Below are 25,712 nucleotides of genomic sequence, written 5' to 3'. Positions count from 1 at the left end.
GAAAATACGGCGACGTGGAAGGAAAGAAATAAGTAGAGAGAGAGAGAGAGATTTATCACGCAACGCGCGCTCTCACGACATTTTTCACGCGGCGGCGTTCCTTTAAAAATATCCAACGATTATCATAGTTATCATCGCGTCTACATTTATACGCGTAATATATAACGATTGTAATAATCATTGTTCTGAATAGTGAGAGAGAGAAAGAGAGACATAGTTATTTACATTGTAGAAATGATTTGGAAATAACGATAGATAAATTGTTGCGAGGCTCGTTCGAACGGTTAATCGCTGCCGTTAAGAATCCTAACGAGAGAATAATTTTCGATTTCGATGCGGGACTTGACAAAGAGCGCGGCGGCGGCGGTGCCTCCCAAAGGAAACTACTCCGCGGCGAAACTTGTCAAACCGGCGAGCGGGCGGCACGTGTTGTAAAGAGCGCAAGGTTATAACCATTTAATAGCCCGGCCAATAATGAGGGGTGCCCGTAGGGTTGTGTGTAGTTCGTAGTAATATGGATCGAGTCGGAGAAAAAGTGTAGAAAGACGGGAGGCGCGCGCGAGTTGAGCTCGATGAAAGAGTCTGGTTTGCGAACGTAGGTTCGGGGATCGAGGGGGAAGGCACGCGGGAAGGGCGAGCCCGAGAGGGAGCGGACAGATGTATGCACCACGTGGCGTGGTATGTGTCGGAGGCGCAGAAAATGGGGTGACCCCGAACACAGTCCATTCGTTAGATCATATAGTAAGTTCTCTGCGCATTTGTTCCCGCTACACTTTTATCCTATTCCCTTCCTTGGTATGCATGTATGCAATGCATGCAGCACGAAAGGATCGAAGGGTAACGCGCGGTAAGTGAAAACCGATAGACTTTTCTTATACGTGATGTATAATTATTCGCGAGCGGATTTTAAAGGAAACCCCGGGGCTCCACCCCATATATATATCGGATAAAGGGAGGTGTTTCGTATCGATTGAGATGCAGTGTACTTCTCTCGTTGCTAGTGATGTCATGAAATGTAATATGCAATTACAATATTAATGTTTCGATATTAATGAATAATATTCATGTTGTAGCTTAATGTATTATATGAATTAAATTATCTTGATATTAATAAATATTATTTTTCATATTTTATCAATAAATATTATTAATAAATATTTTGTATTTCGTTAGTAAATATTACATGTATTATATGTATTTATAATAAATATCATCACATATATATAATATTTCGCGATAATTTTCACAGAGGTAAGTAAACAATTAAAATGAATAGTTCAAATAAAATGAAATACACGCAAAAATCAATTTTTTTTCTTTTTTTTTTTTTTTTACAGAGAGAGAGCGTGAAAAAATATTTCATTATATATCTTAAAATATATCTCATTACATATTTTATTACGTCATATGAAAAAAAAAAAAAATAAAAAAGTTATATTTATTCAATAAAGTTTTTAGCCTCGCCCTTTCTCTTTTCATTATTTCCCGCCCTTTCTCTAATTTCCTTTCACATTCCAAATTGGTTTTACCGTCTCTGCATCAAATCAATTACCGTCAGACCTATAATTGCCTGTCACCGCCTATCCGTCTAGGATTTCTTACAAGGAGAACCCGTGTTCACGACTATGGTCTTTTCGTGACATCAGTTAAACTTTGACTGTAAGTATACCATCCATCTATAATATAACTCACATTCCAATAACAAATTCGTGTAAAACACATTGCATTTTCCATCAAATTGAAACAAGTTATTAAACTATCACAGAATTCCTTCAAACTAAACAAAAGTTTGAAAAGAAATTAAATTTTTCTATCGGCCAGAGGGAGATGAGTTTGAAAAAAAAGATGAAAAACTTACTGTCGTCATCGTATTGAACATGCTGCCGTCGCACAAAGACGGGCGTAGGCAAGAGTGTGAAACGAAGGGCGAACGCGAAAGGGCGGCGAACAAAACAGAAGCTTTAGCGGCATCGCTCATTAATCCCCTCGAGCTTTTTCAATTTTATTGGCAGGACAAACACGCAGCGTCATATCCGACGTTGTCGCATGGCTGCAAAATTATTATCTCAATAGTCCGATGAATAATCAGCCGCCGGCGACGCGTCGCGCCGTTTTTTAACAATCGTGCCGCCCGGATATATAAACGAGTCCGACGAACCCGGAATGACGTTCCACTAAAAACGTATCTAGTACTCCGTGACAATCCCGATAACGTTGCCGTCGCGAGACGAGTCAGAAGAGACAGGAGGCACGTTAGCCTTAATGAAGATTAAATAGCAGCGACATTATACCTATTACCACCTATTTACTCTAATTTATCTTCATTTTCTCCCGTTATTCTTTGGCGCTCTAAACTCCCCCATCGTCGTCGTCATCGTCGTCGTCGTCGTCGTCGTCGTCGTCGTCGTCGTCGCCGCCACCGGCGCCGTCGGTTTCGCAAGGTGTGCGACGCATTAATATAAACAGCCCGAAAACAGACCTTGATAACGTTTAAAGAGGATAAGTACCCTCGGCGCCTGTCACGAGGCTAATCTGTCAAAATTCAGTCGCATTTATCTCGACGGGAACGGTTGAATTTCGACCACCGGATATTCGTACAAGCTCGTACTTTGATATTTTATATTCCTAAAGAGCGGATGTAGATAATACCGTTGGGAGATGTTTAACTTGAGAGGAATGATCGAATTAAGGTTTTGTGATTCTCTCTTTATCTTTCTTCGGTTTAAGTTATTTGAAGAAACGAGGAGAAGAGAAACTTTAAGATTCTAATTGAAACACATTTCTTGTTCATATATATAGTAAAAGAAAAAAAGAAAAAAAAAAATAAAAAAAAAAATCACTATTTTATATACTTTTATTTCCGAAAACATGTCGGGAGGAACTTCGATAATTATGCCGCTGGAACTCGCGATTCGCCAACTTTCGCTTAACTTGGAACGGACTCTCTAGCTACAACTTTATTTCAGCTTTAGTTTCACCGACACGAACTTCGACCAAAGCCAATTATAAATTTATAAGGTACGCTAAGAGAACGCGTTTCTTTATATTCCTCCTCCTAAAAAGGAGACGGATGCAGAGCTATCTTACGTCGCGATGTATCTCGCGCTGCGCTTGATGCACCGCGCGTCGCGTCGCATCGTATGTCGTCTAAGGATAATCTAGCTACTACTCACGAGAGGGATCATCTTCTATCGCTTTAAAAATATATCTGGGTCATTCACACACGCTCGTCGTGTTTCTCGGATACACGAAAAGGAATCCGCGCGCAATTTTATATGAAAAAGCTGGTATCGAGCTCTTAATAATTTTTGCAGCCGAGAAATAAATCACTGTCAGTTTGTAAAAGATAAATATGTTACTTAATTTACGAGAAAAAAATCAGATTGTATGCGCGCGTAAGCACATTTTAAAACGATAAATTACTCATCAATGTTGAACGCAGACAAACTAGAGAGTACTTGTAGAGAGGTTATTTGGAGGTCGTAGAATGACAGGTCCATTTATCAAAATAAAGAAATTTTAGATAGCATTTGCATTATTCGAAAATGAATGACAAGGTAGTTTAATTGACGTTACTAACCGGTATATCTAATGCAAATTTGGAGAAAGTGTGTGGTGAGATTACGTCATCACGTATATTATAAACCGCCTTAAGAAATAGATATAAATACGTTATAAAATATCGCGGGCAAAGGCACAAGCGCGAATAAATATAAATATTCTAAGCTTGAGGCTGTGAAAGAGAGTGTATCTAAAAATTTCAAAGTGGATAAACGAAGGCGAACAAAAAAAAAAAAAAAAAAAAAAAAAAAAAAAAACTCTGGGGAACACGAGTGAAAAGAATTCCACGCCGATGCGGCATCACTCGATAAAAAAGAAAGATGAGCGTGGCGGCGCCCATGGTCGAGGCCTTATGGGGTACTTGACTATTGTGCGTAAGCTCCCATTATAACACCGGTAAGCAGCTATGCATTATACGCGATAGCCCGAATCGAGAAGCCGTGTCCGCCTGTCACTACGGCCGGGTCGCGTTCCGTATGGGGCGAAAAGACTGCTTGTTCGTGCGGCGATCTCCGGAGCCTATTTATATTGCACCAAAAGAGAAAGAAAAAAAAAGAGAGAGAGTGAATCGATGCGATGCTGTGTGGTAAAAACAACAAAGGGATAGCCACTTGGCGAATCTAGTTACCGAGAAAGGCGAGACTCGGGCGACGCTTAAAACTGCGAACGCGAGAGATCCTCTCTCGTGTCTTTCTTCGCGCGCTTCCGCTTCCCTTCAAAAGAAAAATAATTAACCGTTTTCTCGGCTACAACTTGACGCGAGATAAAATTTAATTAGGTACATTAAAATATATGTTTACTTTGTGCAATAGTTTATTATTATTATTATTAATTTCTTATATTTAATTTGACTGGATAACAATTAATCTGAGAGAGAGAGAGAGAGAGAGAGAGAGAGAAAGAGATTTAAGAGCTTTGTGCGTAGATTAATATGATCGGGAGAATTATCTGAGACAGATTTAGCTCAATGACACTCGCTTTGAATGCGCATAGGGGAACCTGGGCATTATGGCACGCGAATAATTACGGCACAGATGCCTGCACGGAAATTTTATTGCGATGCAATATCAATATTCTGGAGATTCCGGGGCTCCGCGAGATAGAACAGCCCGTTCCGGTTTGCTCCCCGCTAAGCACTCCCATTACGACTGCATATTTAACGTGCGCTGTCGCATAAATGCACGTTACGGATAGCTGCGCGTATTACAATAAGCAATTAACGAGCGATATCGTGTTCTATAAATTACGAGGCTCGAATGCACCGGCGTAACCGATGCTCGCGTACGCGAAACGTGAAACGCGGGGGTGCATATGTGTATATATAGAGAGCTTGTACGTGCATATATACGTGTACACGCGTACGTGCGGAATACATGTACGGCGGTTACATATGAACTCGAAATAACGAGCCTACGGAAAAGGTAATAACATGGAAGCGGCGAAAGGGAAGGGGGAAGAGAGAGCGCGATTCGCGCTCTGCATTATCGAGATTCTCCATTACCGTTCTTAAATCTTTCGTCCCGCACATTTACATTTTTCGATAGTCGCATATATATATATATATATATATATATATATATATATATATATAAATCTCTCAATGCTTTTTACACATAAAGTGCGACGACCACGACAGCGATATAAAAATGCGGAAACGATTCAATCGCGACGACAGAACACTAGAGTATTCAGTGACGCATTTTATATCGGACCGTGTTAGTAATCGAATATACACACATACACATATATATGTATACAGATGTTTCCCGGTATTCCAGACGATTTTGGAGGCGCGCGCTACATTAACTCCCCGGGCACTAATTCAATTTGTATGGCATCTTTTCTCGAGAGATCATAATCGGGATTAGCTTGAGCGCGAGAGCGAAAGGAAGAAGGAAGGGGAAAGAAAGCAAGCCACAATACCCTGCTATTGTGGGGGACAGACGCGCGGATCCCTCGCTCACTGTACATGTATATCTATATACATGTGTGTGTGTGTATATATATATATATATATATATATATACACACAACGCGTCGGCGGCGAAGTGCATTCTTCGCCAGTATAGCAGGCGTCGTTTGGTGTCGCATCGTCAGGCTCGTAGATTGTAGAGCCTGCGAGGCGAGAGGCGAGTGAATCGGTCGTTACCAACCAGCGAGCCAGCCAGCCAGCAAGCAAGCAAGCAAGCAAGCAAGCAAGCAAGCAAGCAAGCAAGCAGGCAAGCAGGCAAGGCAAGGCAGGCAAGCGGGCGGACGGACGAACATATACCACGGACGGGGCAGAGGCGAGGGTGCGTCGCCCGGGATATCGATCGCCTCTAAACAAACATGGCTCGTTTTAGTCGAAGGAGTCGACTTCTATCCCGTATAAATCACGGTTATTCCTTCCTGCGCGCGTATATACGGGGTGTCCGTTTTCGTCCGGGTGACCCCGTCGCCACCACTGTCAACCACCGCTCGCTTTGGTCGCGGAGGCGAGAGACATCGGGCTTGTTCCTCGGGCTCGGAAAGGGGGATGATGATTCGCGCGGATGCAACAATTTTTGCTGTCAGACATCGCGCCTCGAGGGAGAAATTTATTCGTTTACTCGTTAACGCGGCACGACACCGAGAATAGATTCAATTATTCTCACCGCGCGAAAATTATATTTTCCATTTGTGTGCAATTATTTTATTTCATCGTATAATTATTTAATGCGTTTTTTAAAAATGTAGATATGTATATAATTTTTTAAATATTTTTTTTACGTGACACACTCGACAAGTAAATGTTTTGTTAAGTTCAATGTTACGTAACAAAGTAATTAATCTCCATTATTTAAGTGTATTTTATAAAGAGTGAATGAGAAATGTGTATGAGATTATCGTGGAAAAGAGAGGGACCATGATGAATGGCACTTTGAGATAAGTAAATGCACCGCGTAAAATTATGAGATCGTATATAAAATTTGCAATTTTTACCGTAGAATATAAAATTACGTTTATTGGGACCTTTACTCTTTTTAGACAAATTGTACTACCTACGCTTCAGCGATTTGTTAACTGAACCAATTTATCAGCTAACAAGCCTTTGGAATAAATCGTATAAATCGACACTGAAAAATTACACCGGGAATGTAATTCTCGCGATAAAATATCGTACAAAGAGTGTATCGCGATCGAATAATTACAATGTTTCCGTTTCGCGCGTAAAATTTTATCGCGAATGCACGTTCGGAGTGTAGAAATGTACGTTTCAACCATTTCGTGGCGATTCTTTGAATAACAAAAGACCCCGAGGTATATCTTATCAGCCCGATACTTGCTACAAGATTAGGCTAATTGACAGCTGCGCGGAAAATAATTACAGACCGACGGTGGACATACGCTTAATCGTATCGCGACAATGGCTAATCCATAGTGCGCCGGTTCACGCGACAGAACGACCTCGGTCGATGCTACCTGATTTGCATGCTTTGCTTTAGCTGTCGCTCTTCGCGGAATTGTCCGACACCGCCGTTTCATCGAGATAGATTCGGCGGCCAGGAGGGGGTCAGGGGAAAAAAGTGCTCGTGGAATTCTTTCCGCCGGACGAGAAGCTCGTTTCACGGGGATTCGTTCCGAGTTTAACGAGTGATCTCACGAGGGCCGTTACGCCCGGCTACCCGGTACATAATCCGAATGTAAGAAAGACGAAGACGAAGACGAGGACGAGGACGAGGACGAGGACGAGGACGAGGACGAGGACGAGGACGAGAAAGATGACAACGGTCGGCTCTTACCTGCGACTGTGAGAGTGGCGTTCCTGCTCGGGACGGATCCCGCTTTATTCCGCGCGACGCACCAATATACACCGCCATCTTGCTCCTTCTTGCCGTGCATCACCCGCAGAAAGAACAGGGATCCCGTAGGCAGCAGAACCCGATGAGACTTGGCGTCGCCCGGCGATGTCTGCACGAGCTCACCGTCCTTGTACCACTCTATCACCGGTTCGGGTTTACCCTCCGCCTTGCAGTTCAACGTCACCGGCTCATTTTTCGCCACTATTATGTCGGACGGGTGCTCGGTTATCCGTGGACCTTTTAGTTGCCCTGGAAAACAAGAAAAAAAAAGAAACGGTGACTCTTTAGTGGATCTCTTCTCGAGACGCTGCGCGTCGTGTCGTCTCGGCAATCTAATTAGTTCACCCCTTCAACCAGAGATATTTTCGCCGCGGCATTGCGTTCTTTTATGTTGAATTGTTTCGTCTTAAGTAAGAATAATGAAGACTAATAACGTACGATTAATGCCTCGTGATATTTTAAGAATAGTTATTTATTTCATTCATTCGGAAAATTTCATATTTAAATGATTTTATCAAATTATATAAATTATTATATACTAATTGTAAAACACGAGCGCTGAATAAAAGATGCTAAAAGATTGTTATATCTACAAGGAAGTAAAAATTGTCAAACAACACAAATATATTATTTTTGTATCTTAACTACTTAAAATTAACTCAGGTTTTAAACTCATTTCGCAATCATATATAAATTAACAAGCTATTTCAGCGACGATTAATTCAAGATACAATTTGATATCATTTCTCCTGAAATTTATTCTTGATCATTTTACATTAATTAATAATTAATTCTGGTATGATTGTCTTTTTGGTTTAACAAGTGCTTTTTAAAGATATCTAGTATATTAATAAATCAGTAATACTTTCGTTTTTAATAACAAGTGCTAATTTATTGCTAATTTGTTGTTCTAATTTTGAATTTATCGGACCTATCAATTTTCTGCTAATTAATAGGAACGATAAATTCAGAATTAGAACAATAAATTAGCACTTAATTATGTCCGAGTTTAATTTTCGCGGTGGAAAAGGAAAGCATATACTAAAACGAAAGTTAAAAGATAAATTTTCTATTGTTTCTCGGACATGGTATACATGCTCGCTTTCGGGACACTGCGTGCAACATACCTATAAATTTATTGGCACGTCGAAAATATTAATCTCGCGAAGAAGCTGCCGCCTTGCCAATATTAATAGAATATACAAAACCCATGTTTATGTACTTGCGCGATCGAAAGGTTTTCTTCACCGCGTCATGAATTTTCCTCTTGTTTTGCGTTGACTATCCCATCTCTCGACTCTTCTCAATTTTGTATAGAACGGCACTGCGCAAAGGTGTGCATACGCCGTCATCTCGTTAATTTTCTAACACCTCGTCGTAAACCAGTTCAGAAACGAAAATTAAATCAGGCTTCAATCTGCCTTATTTTTAAGCCCCGTCTCATAAAATGTTCAGTATTTAATGTTTATTGTTGCGCGCACAACAAAAACAGAGAAATTATGCACAACGGTAAAGCTTGCGTTTATATAGTAAAAAATATGTTAATGTGAGAGCCATAATTTGTATCCACTGCGCGATGATATTAAATCCACGTAAACTCGATTCGACATGTTTACGAGTCACCGCAATTAGCGGCAATATAGAATCGTATTACTAGGAATTAATTCAAATAATGCAGGACATTTGCGACGCATATGTGGGGACCACATTTCTAGCATTAATTAATTTTAATTCAATTATTCTCGTTTTTATGCGTGGCTGAAGAGAGTGATTTATTGATAAATGCGAAACAACATGTGTTTTCATCAACGTGGTATAAACAAATCATAAACCGATTTGCCGTGACACACTGTGCAACGCTTTCTGGCTCGGCTAACATTATATAACATCATGCTGTGACATTTTATAAATAACGAACGTACAAATTATGCATCACGATAACTCAAGCAGCCTGACAGCTATATGTAATAATAAAAAAAAAGCAAAAATCCTATTAAAACTATTATTTTTCATTACATTTGTCACACACGCGTCACGTTGATTATCCGTGACTTCCAATTTCACATTTTTTTCTAAAGAAAAGATTTTAAGAGTACTTTGACCTACCTTTCTTGCGTACAAAAGGCATAGAAATAATTTTTGAAAGAAAATTACACGGTTGAGAGAGAGAGAGAGAGAGAGAGAGATATGTTACAATTAATACAATATAATACAATTAATATAATATGCCACGCTAAATACAAATAATTCACTGAATAATTAAACGCCTGCAAACTACGTACGTACTATGCGCGCGACTATACGTCGGTGCTTTTTGACAAAAGGCGGGACAATAGCGTTCCGACCGACAGGGACTCCGACATTTGCGCAAACGAGAGCGAGCGTGCAGCGAATTTTTCGCTGTTCGCCCCAACAGCTACCAGAGATCGCGCTCGTCCATGCATTCCGCGTATATCCAACCCGCTTTGACGCACACGCACGCATACCGCGAAAGTCAGCCGTGTGTGCGTGTGTGTGTGCGCGTCTGTGACGCGGGTGTCCTATTTAGATAACTGAATTATGGATGAATTATTGGCCGCCGGTGTGTACGTAGTGCAGGTATATAATTTGATAATATCGCCGCCTCTGGCGTCCTATCTCCGTACCACGAGATTTCGGCCCGCCGTGATGGTATATGTCGCCCGCCGAACGTCCATATGCATTATGCGTGCGCGCTCGCTCGCATACGCGCGTGTACTATATGCAGCGTTACGTGATGCACGCGAGAACGTGAACGTCGCGTCGCGTCGCGTTGCGTTGCGTTGCGTTGCGTTGCGTTGCGTTGCGTTGCGTCGATGTGTGAGCGAAGCAGACGGGGTATTAGTCATCGATAGTAGCTCGGATTACCTGTGGTTACACGCATTATTAGATCGACGTATCATGCTGCTGTCTAGTCCGGGCATTCCTCCGCCAAGTGCCTGTTCGCGTACGCGTGCATCCGAATTTAGTCAATAGAAGACGTCGATTGAACAGCTTTAGTGTGTACAAAGAGAATCGATACGTGTATGTAAAACAGAATGGAGAAACTCCTTAACGTTTATCTCTGCTGGAAACTGACAGTGTACGTGTGGAGTGATATAAATGTAATTTATGCTCGAACAATATACAATAATGTATCTCACATAATATATCATATCATTTGTATTTATAATTTCTATTCGGGATGAATAATTTTAAGTTGAAATAAATCTAGTACAATTTAATATTCACTCGGTAACAGATTTTAATTCATTTTAATTTTGACGTGGCTAATTTAGATTTGCTTTTTAAATTATAAATGAGGATAAAGGGAACTCATTTAACTTTATTAACATGGATATTCAAAAACCTTTTAAACGTTTTCGACTTCAAATAATTAAATTTGATGTTTTTTCCCCTCTTTCGTGAATTATCGCGCTATTATCAAGCCGATGATTTTCACGAGCACAAAAAAGCGCAGGTGCAATCTTTCGGTCACTAATACGAGTAAAGGGCGACTGTACCAGAAGAAGGAAAAAAGTGACGAAGCAAATTACACGAGTGTACCTATTATTAGCCCGTTATAAAGGCTTATGGATGCCGCCTTTTTTTATTATAGCAATATAGCCTCGCTGGAGGTGTAAGAAATTGAGACCCTGCCGAAATCAGAAAGCGTACGAAGGATGAAAAAAAGGGAGCTCAGTAACACAAGAGTGAAACTACAAGAGCCTCGGTGGAAGCAAGAAAAGGCTACGAGATTTTTTATACCTCCGTCGAATAATGTGGACACACATAAATAGAATTTATTTCTTAAAGTAATAGGGAAAAAAGTTTTTAAACATAAATTTGTAAAAGTTTGGCGAAAATTATAAAGGGGAAAAATATTTCCATTTTATAAAAACAAAATTCTGTCTTTTATAAATTTATAATAAAATCTTTTTTTTTTTTTTCAATTACTTTAAGAAATAAATTCTGTATATATATATATATATATATATATATATATATATATATATATATATATATATATATATATATTTCTGCGCGCCAACTTTATTCAATCTATCTTCTCTCGATTTAACAGTAAATTCAAGCACATAATTTCAATGATTAGATAGCAATTGACCTTTAAATATAAACTGTCGAGATTTAAATTGGCTTTTATCTCGGTAATTTGCGCGCTTTTCTCGACTCCGCTGTTCGGTATACGCGCTTCGCAAGCAAAATACAAGGAGATTTGCGCTGTTTGTAACTCATTATCATACCAGTTTCCACTTTTGCTATCACTAGAGCATATTATGTATGTGTGTGTTGCGTGTATGTACGTGCAGAAGGCTAACCAGACGTTATATTCACTAGTCATTTGCCTCGTTGCCATTGTGTATTCACTTAGCTTTCTCGTGCGTTTGTCGCACAAGGTTAACGCAGCGTACTATAATCCCTTTCTGTATTTTATTTAAACAGACACAGAGTAAATTATTCATGTAAAACGTGGCACAATCCTGGTTTTCGAAATCCTCCTTTTCTTGAAAGTGAAGAAAATTAAACGTCAAACATCAAACAATTTCTCTCGTGTATAAACTTAATATAACATGTAATATATAAAAGAAATTTTGTAATTTTGAAAAATAAAAAAAAAATACGTTATTTCTCGCCTATAAGTATGATTATTCTTGAAAATATCGTTAGTTGATTGCACTGGCTCGGATGTTTTATTTAATTATGTCTCGTTCCTCTACGACGTACTCCAAAACTTAGAAACGCACCGCGTTTCGCATACCAATGTTTCGACGGGAATCTCCAATTTAACGTAACTTTCCTAAGTCCATAAAATTTAAACGGGGATACGAATGTGCTCGGGATGTCGAATGCCGTTCCTAACATTGGTTAGAAGACATCCGGTGCTACAGAACGCTGGCTGCACAACGCTTAATCCTTTGTTTGAATTATTCAGAGATGCATGTTGTAGTAGTAACATGGGTGTCGAGCACTTCCAGAAAAGAAAACAGATACCTGTTTTATATGCAAACGAAACTAAATACGTTCACGTAGTGCCATCCGCGAAAAGGTATTCCAATAAGAAATAACGCGATACGTATCACACCTGAGGAGAACAATCAATGCGGTCGGGAAATCATTTGCGCGTATCAATTTTTTCGGATTTTTCAGGTCTCCTTCGATTCACGGGATCACGAAATTGCGCGATATTCCGACGCGTAGCACCGCCGTTTCCACCATAATCGGATTTCTGTCGCTGCGAATGCTCGTACAGAATCGTTCGATATCTATAAATCAGCATAGTGCGCTAGGTTATGCCAACGGCGCAGATTTATATTGGTCACGTATGCGTATGCGCTGCATTTACCGATAAATTGCATTTATGTGTGGTACTTCTCGAATCGTTAAAATGGCTAGAATTTATTTTCTCACCGAAAAATATCGACTTGCAATTTGCGAAAGAGCGAGTCGTTAAAATTTCACCCGGTGTTATTGAGATACTACTTTCGATCAAGAAAACTGGATTTTCTCTCTCTCTCCCTCCCTGCCTCTTTTTCGGACAATCGCTGCGACAGTCGCTTAAAGCTATATTTAAACATTAGAAGGATTAAGATTGTAAGTTGTAGCGACTAAATTTGTCTCGATCCGCGTGACTGCCTCAGTAATTTATGCATCAATGGCCGAGTTCGACGTTAACCGATTATGCGCTCGGCGCAGGGTCATTGTATCTATATGCAAACACATACATAATATAAATATTTTATAGGCATATAAAAACGTTGAGAAAAATTTAAGTGGTTTAAAAAATTAATTTTTGCGGTAGTTGATAAAAGATTTAACTAGATGCCTATACAACAATTAATAAATATTTAAATGAAACTTTTCTATTACGTTTATTATTTTGATAGAAAAAGTCATTTTTGTAAATCGTCAAAATTACAAAAAATACAAAAGTAATTAGTAAATTTATTTTTCATTTTTTTTTTTTACAGGTAATGTTTGTTCGTTTCTGCAATTATTTGTTGAAACGTATAAAATAACATCGTCCGATTAATAAACGAAATAAAAATTGTTCAAGGTTTCATAAATGGAGCAGATATACATTAGATTTTATGTGGCTATTGAAAGCTGTGAAAGTTAAAAGGGTTCAATATTCGCACGACGAATTAAACACGGGTTTGCAAAACAACAACGCGTTGGCAACTTGGAAAACTCATACATGGATGTACGCGCGCTTGTTCATTTCCTCCTCCATTTCCGATTGCGCCATTTAAATCGCAACTGCCCTAACTAACTGGAAATCGAAGTCCCGCAGAGCCCGTCCTCAAGGGGTATGTTGACAGAACGTGTATATATGTGAAAGAGAGAAGGAGGGAAACAGAGAAAGAGATAGAGAGAAAGTGCCGAGACCTATTTGCCACGGAGTTTGATTTGTCCTGAACAAGCGCGCGTCGAGAGAAGAAGAGAGTTCTGCTTCTCTGCCTCTCTCTCACTTTATCTATTGGCATTAATATATATGAGAAATTGCTCGAGAGAACCGACGAAAATCGATGGGCGCTATTAAACCTAACAAAGAACTGCTTGACGTTCTCGTGCGCGCGGCCAATTGCATAAGCGCGGAATAATGTAGTTTTACACAATGGAAACACGGAATGAAATTTGCAATTATAAACGGATCCATCGTTTATACCCTCATTTCGCGTCGCCGTATCGTTACCATCCATCATTTACATTCGCGTATGAGATATCAACCGTAATGCGCGTAGACGGGAACGAAACGCATCGCGTTCATACCGAGAAAAAAGCATTTAGCTTTGATTTTATTAAAATGCGCTGAATTCGCAAAACCAACAATTCTCATCAATTCCGAGTTGAAACGAAATATCCACGCCCTGGGGATAGAATGTACAGTGATGGCGGTGGAGGGGGAATGGGAGGGGGGCCGGGGGGCGCCGGGGGGAGAGGGGGGGGTCGAACAAAGCCCCTTCGCGATTTTGATTAATTTTTCGGTATTTTAATAGAATATAGCTTTCATTTCTTTCTCGAATATCCGAAATTATCTCGTGATACAATGTGAAATATCAAATGCAAATATTGACTTCGTGATTCGGATAATAATCTCGTGGAGATATATCAAATCCAGGAATATGTAATTTATCAACTTTCCGAAGCAGCTGTGCCAAAAATTCACCGATTGTATTGTTAATCGAAACATCAAAGTCCACGCCTCCCCGTCGTCGATTTTGTCTCCTTCGTTCCGCGATGCAAAAATTACGCGAAAAATAATAAAAAAAAAAAAAAAAAAAAAAAAAATCGATTCTTCGGCAATATCATCACTTTTTAATTCCGGCGCTCGCCCCGTCGTCGAAAACTTTGTTTTCACACCCCTGGTTCTTCGCCCGCGGCGCGTAATTATATTACACCTACGTCGCAACAGATGTCATCTCGCCGTTGATCTATTAAATAACGTGATTTATGGGGACGGTATGCATTCTTTCTCTCTCTCTCTCTCTCTCTCTTTCTCTCGATATCTCGGCGCTCTTTCACGCCCGGCCTGACTCGATTCGAATCAAGCTTGGGTCGAGAATCGAGTCGAGTCGAGTCGAGTCGACTCGACTCGCCGGCCCTTTTCCTCGCGTATCTCGTCGGCCCTATCGCGGTTCTCGAGCAAGCGTTGCGCGCACACGCCGTTCCTCGCCAGGGGCTCCGCGATTTTCTTTTGTTCGCCGCGCGTCGTGCAGAGAGACGGGAAACAATGGTGGTATTCGCGGCGAAATTAAAACCGCCTACGGACTTTTCATATTCCGTCGACGAGCGACGACGAGCGAAGTAGTCTTCGCTCGTGGCTCACTTGCGCTAAATCGCCTCTAGGCGTTTCCTCGTTTCATTTTAGTTTCTCGCGTGTACCAAACGAAAGCTAGATATATGTACGAGTAGCTACGTTTATAATACCAAGTATCTGTCCCCCGCCCCCTGCTCCCTCGGTCTCTACGAATACTTTGGTGGTTCGATTTTTATTCAACAATAATGTCGAGCTGCCCGCGAGATATGACCCTGAAATTTTAAAATTAAAAAATCCCAATCAGATTTAAAAAGCATAAAATAATCGTAAACAATTCTTCTTTACTTAAAAGAGATTTTAAGAAAATGTTTCTTCTAAAGTTAACGACATGATTAAAAATAGAATTTCGTAACGACTGCATGTCGGTGTATTAGCATACTTTTATAAAAAGATTCCACCTGTATCAAAGTCGAGCATGTATATTCGAAGAGTTTATTTTCACAAGCTATAATACAAAACATTTAATCTTATCTTACGAGACATTTTATCTCGTCCATGAAAATAAGCAGATATAACGCAAATAACGTCTGGCGAATAATAGAGATTATTTTTGAACAAAATTAGCGAGATTGAATAATGAAAAATATTTCGAAAATAGAGGGAGGTTAGCTATTTATTATTCGCGTTGTATCACAGTTATTTACGACACTGTCAAATTTTATGTTCCACAGCAATATTACGCTTGTTTCCTCGCGGTAAGAAAAAGATATGTCAGATTTCGTTAATAAAGCACGATTTATTGTATTTAGTTGATTTGTAGCCGGAAGGCAGCGCGATTCAATGGAGGGTTGATTCGTCCGGTACAATAGAACTCTTCAGGTTTACCCCGTCGGGATAAAAACCGAATTCATCTCCCGTGGCGAACGTACGGCAGCGGTGGCGGCGGCGGCGGCGGCGGTGGCGGCGCCGACCGTGTGCCGGGAAATATCCGTCCGACAGGAAGGAATTGCGTATGCGACTCCCGACAGCCGGAGACGTAATATTCTCATTGTCGGTACATAACAGGCGCCGGGCACTTCCGCGCGTTTTACGCTGCGAGGGACGGCAATCGATAAGTTTTTAAAGCGGATAGGCCGCGCTCGCGGCAGAAATGTCGAAATACACAGACTAGGAGAGATGGTATAAAATAGAGCCATCGCCGTCGTAGATCGTACATTCCGGCCGATCGCGTAAGCGCTCGGTACTTTAAGAGTATACCACTTGGCGTATCTAACGATATCGGTACACCGGCTGCTCGCGCGGCAAATGCAATTCCAAATTCCGTACGTACTCCGATATTTGGATATCGCTGCACAAGTCGGGCTTGATATTGGAATATTCGAATGATTCAGGCGACTTGAATTCTTTGAATATCGTATGTGCCAACGAAATTTTGTCATTTTTATTTCGCAAATAGAGTTTTGAGAATTTCAAACGCGTGAAATCCGCACACTTTTACGTCTGCCTATATAATATAGGGATATATTAGGGTTAACAGACCTCGTGTGTGTGTGTGTGTGTGTGTGTGTATATATATATATGTATATAATTCCAAACAGAGACATTTCCGTTAATCTGAAAGTGAAAAATTCTCGCCATTTCAATTGACAAATAGTACAATACAACATTCGCCATATTCGCGTTAGATTTATTAAGCAGATTATTTCGAAAATTTATAAGAACAACGATATCATATCGCGACGTGATCGATTCGGACGTAACGTTAATCCCAAAATAATGATACGTATAACGAATGTTTTCCCAACTGCCGTTGCTAGTCTTAATAGCCGTTCCATCCGTTGTACGTCCGATGACTTGGCGTATGGCGTCACGACCGCGATGTCAGTATTGATTTACCGTCGGTTTGGTGGCTCCGGGCCCTGCTATCTCTCTTCATCTCTCCGATCCCTCTTCTCCTCTCTCTCTGTCTCTCTCTCTCTCTCTCTCTCTCTCTTTCTCTCTCTCATTCCGGCGCTTATCATTCCCATTCGCTCTAATTCGCCATTTCCTCCCTTGTTCTGCTGCGGGGAAGAGTGCCCAAAGCGGGAAGAGACTAAAGAAAGACCGGGCGAGCCGGCCGTTAGATCGATCTACAGAGGGAAGGAGGACACTCTGAGTGCGCTCACAGATTGGCGATGGCAGTTTCTCTTTCTTTCTTTCTTTCTTTCTTTCTCTCCATTTCTCTCTCTCTCTCTCTCTCTCTCTCTCTCTCTCTCTCTCTCTCTTCTTCGATGCTGCTTGATGACGACGATAGCGGCTACCATAGACGGAGGAATAGTTGCGCGATGACTCGGCGCGCGCATTTCACGCGCGCGCGAGCCGAAAGAAAGAGACACGAAGATCGGCCTCGCAGCTAAATGCGTGCGCGTGCGAGAGCACGCACGTGTGCGTGCGCGTGGGTGCACCGAAGGGGGACCGCAGGCTGAAAGAGAAATAGAGAGAGAGAGAGAGAGAGAAAGGGAAACTCTATCTCTTTCTCGGTAAGCTTCTAAAGAATCTTTTTGCCTCAGAAATACTTAATTACGGCGCTAACGGTAGTTTAGTGTGATTTTAATTTGGTGGCAGCGGCGCTCTCTCGGTGGCCTCCGGGGTTAGTTCCACTTCTCGATCGTTATCTCTTCTTTTGTGCGTCTGAAATTATTACGGTCACGAGGACTACGACGCCTTTGCTAACGAACGGGCTGATTTCTCCGAGAATGAGCGAAAGAAGAGGTAAGGACGGAATGCGATGCGCGTAATTAGCACGTAATTAGATTTAAGCGAGAGACTTGCTTTGGAAGAATCGGTTTATCGACCTGTCGGCGGATTTATCACGTTATAGATTAATTTTCAATAACGCAATTAATATAATTTATCTACAACAGCATTAAATCTGTTATTATAAATTAATTCTGCTTATTACTTAACAGCAAATTAATTCTCCATATTACTTATAACAGTAATATTATGCTAATCTCGCATAATGTTATTATTAATAATTCATTATTAATGTTAATGGCTAATGAGTTTTAAAAGGTGTTCGATAATCCATGGTAGGTAATAACGTTGTAAAAAATATCGGAATTCTCGGGCGGAATTTTTGCGGAAAATGCCAGAATCGCTGACACTGTTCTTTCAAGTTCATAGTATACGATGTTATTTCATAGCCTCCGGGCTGAGAAAACGTTGAAATATTTATACTTAAGTTAACCACTGACACACACAAAATGGTCTGGCACTTTTGCTTGCGCCGAAAATGGTACGGTAAAGGCTGGCACTCAACGAGTTAATTAGACGTCACGTTTCCACGCTCTATTGACGTTTAGATAATAAAAATGGGGAAATCTTTTTATATTCGACATTGATTAATTTGACAATGGAGAAGAATTTAAATTCTGATATAAAATCCTCGTGGATTTAATTAAATAATAAGAGAAAGAGAGATATTTTCTTATCTAGTTATATACTCAATTATTCATTCGTGAGATATCGCTATTTACAATGCAAGCGCGAGAAAAAGAAAAAAGGCAAAGAAGGAGAGAATCTATCATGCAACAATTCATTGTACTCTGGCTTGCGATATCACGCAAATGATTAATTGAAATATTGTTTCGCATCATCGAATACGCGGGTCGCGCAAATCCCATCGCCCTACGTACGATGTGGACGGATAAAAAACTACAAAACTCCAGCCAAAAGAATTCAAAGTGGCGATTGATATCTACCTGATATCGATTATCAATGTCCACTATAGGCTCCGAAATACTCGAGGCCGTAGTCAATTGCGTATTACGGATACCAATACCTTCCGATTGCGTATTATCGATACCCGGTATTATGCGTACCCGAGAGCTTTAAATCCGTGCTCAAGTTCATCGATCGCGGACTTGATAACAGCTGGGACAGCAACGTATACGACCTAACACGCGATCAAATAATAACTTTGCAAAAAACGATGATGAATTGCAAGACAAATGTGTGCTCTGACGTTGTTTAAAACTATTTTGTTCTAAAATACATTATCGTTCTTTTCTTTTTCTTTCGCCTATACGTATACTTTATTCTTATTTAAATATTAATATATTATATTATATATTTCTATGTATGTATTTCTATATTTACATCAATTTATATATTTATTTCTCGCGTCTCCCTTGTGTCTTATCCTTGTACCTTACCTTGTACTACGACATATACTAACGATCGTCGTGGCAAAATCACCCAGTATAAGGAGCAGTCACGTTCCAAGAGAAGGGGCCGCCTTCGTGTGGGCACAGTTGTCGTTCGTTCGTCGACGAAGGGAAGGAATCTCGTGGCGCGTACCCTTCGGGACTCCTCTTCGGCAGGGTCGCCGAAACTTATAAAAAAATAAGACCGTTTCAAGGAGACTAACGTAGGATCGTTTCTCGGAAAAGGGTCCCTTTTCTCGCCGCCGCGTACGAGGGAGCTCATCTCTTCCCTTCCCTTCCCTTCCCTTCCCTTCCCTTCCACCCACGCCGAACTTTCTCTCCCTCCTCCCCTTCATCCCTTGGCTGCTCTTGCACCCTCTCGCTCTCTTTTCCCGTGCGCGCGCACGCATACACCTGTACCTAAAATGGCGATGGGTGGAAAGAAGCCGCTTCTCTCTCTCTCTCTCTCTCTCTCTCTCTCTCTCTCTCTCTCTCTCTCTCTCTCTCTCTCTCTCTCTCTCTCTCTCTCTCTCTCTCTCTATTCATCTCTGTCTCTCTATCTCGTCGCCCCAGAAGAAATTGTCTTACGAGGCGCTCTTATCGATCGTGCGTTTTCCCCCTTGCGATTCTCTTCTCGCACCCCACATCTTCGGCCCTTACGGCCGAAAAAGGGAACTTAACGGGGTCGAAGACACCTTCGGGCCGTACATCTTTCACGAGTCCTGCCGCGCGGTACCCGCGCCGAGAAGGACGCCGCTCTCTCTCTCTCTCTCTCTCTCTCTCTCTCTCTCTCTCTCTCTCGATGAGAGATAGAGAGTCAGCCAACCGCGTGTGCCAGCATCGAAATTGTCTGTCGCGACAGAGCGGCGCGCTACATCGAATATTAAAGGCACCCTAATCGCGAGCGATGGGGTATAATAGTACAATAATAAGATGATATCGGAATATTGAGACTCTACCCTTCGCTTCAATCGCGGAGAATATCGTGACACATGGAGGGATTATCTTGAAGGACGCTTGGAACATCTCTAGAATGCGAATTTTCATTGTAATAGGAATCAAATGAAAAGTTAATGACATGCTTAATTACAAAGTTGAATCGACATTGAGAAATTAATTTAGGTATGATATGTGAGAGATAGAGAGATCATAATCACTTTCACAGACTACAAGTTGCTAATAAAAGTTCAAACTTTATTTGAATAGAGACATTTTGGTTCAAGATCATCTGTAACATGGAAAAGGGTAAGAGGGAAGACGGTGCTTTTGCCAGGAAAATATTCAGATTAGCCGAAGAAACAGCTCAAGAGAGAAAGAGAGATCTCAGGTATACTTGAAGCATTCGCGTTTTATTTAATGATACTGCTACGATCTCTATCTAACTGCGTTGAAATTTTTAAACCGCCGCGCCGTCTCCGGGCTCCTTTTGTGCCTCTCTTCCGCAACTACTACTTTCTTCTCTCGATGCATTCATACGGGCCATCTGTGTACTCGCTCCATCTTGATAGAGAGGCCGACGCGGCATTATATCCGTAATGGTACTCGCGCGAAATAATAGGACCTAATACGCCCTTTCGGAACGCGACGGCGAACTACACTGACGGAAATGCCTCTCGCGGAAGAGTAGCGGGCAATGAGAGAACGAACAAGAGAGAAGGAGAGAGAGAGAGAGAGAGAGAGAGAGAGAGAGAGAGAGAGAGAGCTAGTCTCGCGCGAACTGGCTGCTGAGCGAAGTTCAGAAAACATCTCTCGGGGCCGGCGAGGAAGGAAGGCCTGCAACGACGCGCGAACAACGGACTCCTTTGTCCGATATATCGCGTGCGATCTTCTGCGATCTCTCGGTCGCTCGTCGCTCGTCATCGTCATCGTCGTCGTCGTCGTCGTCGCCATCATCGTCGTTACGCGCGGTCGGCAACAAAACGTTAGCTGTTGCTCCTACAAACAGCCGATTCCTGTCGCGGTCGTCCCAGTCTCTTAGCCTGGTTTCGTTAAATTAGTTTCTTTGATGTGTCATACGTGTCATGAGAGCTTTCTCTCTCTCTCTCTCTCTCTCTCTCTCTCTCTCTCTCTCTCTCTCTCTCTCTCTCTCTCTTTCTCTGCTCGCGTTTCTTCTTCTTTCGCTCTCCGTCCTAATCGTGCGCTACTTTAAACAGTGCTTTCTTTCAGCGGGCCGTAATAGCCCGTAAAGAATTTCAGCTTGAAAATAAGCCGTTTTCCAAACGTCTATTTTAATTGGCGAGAGCGCGCAAATCGTGGAAAATCGCTGCGTCGTTCTCGTCGCAATTATTTCAGAGATAATTTCGGTGTTGCTCCGTTGCCGTTAAATATCGCGGAAATTAGGCATGAAATTGAATTACCGTTGAAGCGCGAATAGCGCAGATCCGCCTTAATACAAAGTTGATTAAAATTATGAAACCGTATTTTGCATATAATGCGCCGAGCAGAAAGAGAACAAATTTTTATACTAGAATAAACTCATGAAAGTTTGTAATGGATATACATATATATATATATATATATATATATATATATATATTTAATAAACTATCGTGCGCACATTACATTGCCGACTTTTGCCAGTGCAAATACTAGTCCCATTACGAGTGAATCAAATTACGCGCTGGCGTGGCGCGCCAAATAAACGAGACGGACATTTCCTCTTGTCCTCGCTACGACGAGGTGCTTTACCAAGGCAGAGACAAGATCCGTCGCTATGTGCTTTATATTCTCGGATTTGTCGTACCCCGCGAGTGCAAAGTCTCGACGCTGTTTTACATTCTACGGTTAAAGCACGCTGGATCTCGCGCTTTTGTACCGTATGAAATAACGGAAAATCCACCGTCGTCGCGTAGCTCCTCTGACAGCGCGCCCTTCAAAGTCTGTCATCTTGGTTCGCTCATTAAATCGCGAACGGGAGAGAACAACGAAGATGTTTGCGGTGAAAAAAGTTTAACCGTGGATTTGCTAGACTGCGCTAACAGTTTATTTAACGACTGTCGCGAAACATAAAATAGTGTTTTCGCCAACTTTTTAACGTCACATCGCGGTGATGTCAAGGTTGTTGACCTCTTAGCTCCACGTAACCGGGCAATATTCTTATATTAATCTCACGATACGCTCCAGCAAAAAATCTTACTTGGTAATATTCAGATCAATTTGATTCTTCATTCAAAAGATAGCTAAGGAAACACAGAGTGCATTAAAATAATCTTTCATTGCGGAAAGAGTAATAAAACAGTATCTCGTGGAACATTTATATTTTCGTGCCAGACGAAGACGGTGTCAAAACGTAAAAGAAAAAAAGAAAAAAAAAAAAAAAAATTATATACGGATACGACGTTCCATAACACCGTTGGCCGATTCTCAGACACATAATCGCCACGATTAATTTCCAAGGCCCGAATTCACGGGTGTTGCACGACACGCGTATCTTGGCGCGTACGTGTCGCGGCCCGTGAAAGATAACGCGAAGTCACTTGTCATTTCGAGGTAGAGAAGGGACCTCGAGCAAGTTCTGATCAGCCCTTTTTAGTCTTCATTCGAATTTCTCTGGCAACGTGAGCGAGCGCAGATAAAGTCAGAAGAAACGTGAGAGAGAGAGAAAAAAAAAAAAAGAGAGAACGCTCGTGAGAATGCATCCTAACGACATGCGGCATATTTCATCGGAGGTGCTCGATGCATTCGCGCACACGTGCTAAGGTACGATAACGCGAAAGAACGAGTCGAAAGAGTGTGATGAAGTAACTAACATTCCGCTCGTGAACAGCCACAATATGCGAATGACAACGTACAGCCTTTCCGTTCCGTTACTCCTGCTTCTCTCGTTCTGCGTTCACCCGTGTGTCTCGGTACACATTCTCGATACACGTGTTTGCGTTTTTTTTTTTTTTTTGAGATTCGTTCAAACTCAGGTAGCTTATACCTATTCTCTAAAGACTTCGATAATGCTCTAATCTACTTTCCTAAGAATTTTTTTTTAAAGATTGTACTTTTTATTTTATCAATTTTCAAGATTAAATCTACCAATCTTTAAAAAAAAAAAAAAAAAAAAAAAAAAAAGTGAATCAAACTGTTGAACTGGATTCTTCAGTTGGAAAAGATTTCTCTTTCTTCAACTATGTTGAATTTTTCATTGATTATATACTTGGCAATTCTTGTACTTTTTATCAAGTCTCGAAAAAGTATCGAATAAAATCCTGATTATTAAAGATTTATGTTAGCATATCTTTTAAGGATTACTAATAAAATCACTGTTTAACACATAAAGATATAATTAAATTTGCTACTAAAATATATAAATTCCATTTGAGAGAGGAATCTAAGAAATCTGTCATATCTTTATATATATTATATTCTTGGAACTTAATTTTATTTTACGAAATTTTGTTGATTTGATTCAATTTCTCGTATTCAATTATAAAATATTCTAGTATCTAATATATCATATATCTAGCAGATATTTTACTCGTAATTGATAATTGAGAACGATTTCTCCGCATTTCTTTATTCTCAGACTAATAAGTACTTGACAGATATCTTTAAATATAAATATCTATGTACATATGATAACTATCAGAATCGATATCATATTTCTTCTTTTTTAACAATAGAAAACTTATAATTTGTTAGATCTATTTCCTACTCACTCAAACGGAATAGAAACGGATGAATCGAGTTAATAAGTGACGTGAATGCAATGCATCGTATACAGAGAGTTCCTTTATAATTCAGACTCTATACATAACTTGCTAAAGACCATATATGGGATCCGATCGATCTATAATATCTGTCATTAAGTCAGCTGGTCGGGCGTGATGCGGCGATACAAGAAGATTTACGCCACCGCGATACGTTTCGCTCACAGATTTCTCGACAGATTCTATTATTGCGTATCAGAGTATTAATCTTTGAAAATTTGATTTACATGTCACTCGCGAACGATAATCGTAAAATCGAATAAACAAGATCGTCCGTATAAAACGACGGGCTTGAATCAAACTTTATCACGCTGTTCAATGAGAATATGCAATTTAATTGTACCGCATGGGTGTCAGTGTCGTGCAAAAAAAGATAGAAGGAAGAAGGCGGGTGTGCGCGATAGCGTGTTTACGCGACATCACACTTTCACCGTCGGAGGAGAGAGATGTCTATTTTTTTTTTTTTTTTTTTTAGACGACCCTGCGCGTTGTCGCGGGACTGAAACTCTCGGCATTATCCACTTGCCGTTTTTACGTGCAAGCCGCGATGCCGCGGAACAAAGACCATATGTACACGTCAGTCAGTCGCGAAACACTATCTTTAGATTCCTGCTATAGATGGTGATTAATTATTCGTGCGCGTCCGCGTTCGTTGTCGCCCACACAGAGGAAGAGAGAGAGAAAGAGAGAGAGAAAGAGAGAGGGGAGACATAAAGGAGAGGAACTGGCAACCTAGTGGTGGTCGTCTTCGCCATAAATTATTCATCCGTGTGCCGTTTTTGTTTCGCCGGCCGCGTACGCGATATCCCGGGAGTGCGGGTGCATCGATAAAGCTGGAACTGGTTCACGAAGAGCGAAGCCTCGTCTTTCCCTTCTCTCTCTCTCTCTCTCTCTCTCTCTCTCTCTCTCTCTCTCTCTCGTCGCGTCGTTGTTGTTAGCCGCGCATTCGTGGTAACCTTTGACGATACTCGGCGCCGAGTATAAAACGGACTCGAATGCCCATGACGGTTTGGCTAGAATTTCCGCTCGATATAAACTACTCCAAAAGTTACCGTATATAGATATCTCGTTTGTATTTGAGTTGTATGTAAAAAGAGTTGAATGAGAAAAAAAAATGACAAACTGAACCGTCAAGTCGAGAGTAATTTCTATTTTTAAAGAATATTCTGTTATACCTAATAATGATGATAAATAATAGTTATATAATTAAATGAATAAATAAGTAATAGATATAATAAAAAAAAAAATGAATAATATAATTTAGAGTGGATAACAATAACATTGTGTGAGAAAATGCAACTCATAATCTTGTTATGTTTTAACAATGGAATAAATCTAGAAATTTTAGGCATGTTTTATCGCACAGCGTGCACACAAGTATACATACAATACTAATGCTAAGTGCGGTGGCGTGATTAAGGCGACAATTTATTACAGCGATATGAAGAATGTCGTCGAGCATCGTACATCGCGAATCGCGAGTACAACCACGCCTAGGTGGCCGCATAAGACGCGGTTTCTAGTTTGCAAACACTTTCATCGCAAATATGTTGGGAGGGATATCAACGGTAAAGGCAAAAATGTGCGGTAACGCATTTTATGTCTCCCGACATAAAAGGCAGGGAGCCTTCCCTTTCCTCGTCGAGTATCGACGGCGACGATTCGGCGC

The 25,712-nt window shown here is 40.9% G+C and overlaps 1 protein-coding gene across 3 annotated transcripts in view; it reads right to left on the bottom strand.

Moving 5' to 3' along the window:
* Positions 1-25,712, bottom strand: part of LOC140671154 (roundabout homolog 2) — an 89,480-nt gene that overhangs the window by 56,826 nt on the left and 6,942 nt on the right. For 2 of the 3 annotated variants that reach the window (XM_072902297.1, XM_072902296.1), the window contains exon 2: positions 7,323-7,631. In XM_072902297.1, the coding sequence (XP_072758398.1) occupies positions 7,323-7,422 (100 nt within the window). In that variant the 5' untranslated portion in view covers positions 7,423-7,631. Of the gene's footprint in view, positions 1-7,322; positions 7,632-8,604; positions 11,253-25,712 lie in introns of those variants that run through there. The other variant, XM_072902298.1, reaches the window with a different exon arrangement.

This window comes from Anoplolepis gracilipes, chromosome 11 (assembly GCF_047496725.1).
Source record: "Anoplolepis gracilipes chromosome 11, ASM4749672v1, whole genome shotgun sequence".
Taxonomy (NCBI): domain Eukaryota; kingdom Metazoa; phylum Arthropoda; class Insecta; order Hymenoptera; family Formicidae; genus Anoplolepis; species Anoplolepis gracilipes.
Note: the sequence above shows the minus strand (reverse complement) of the source record. Positions and strands in the feature narration are given on the sequence as shown.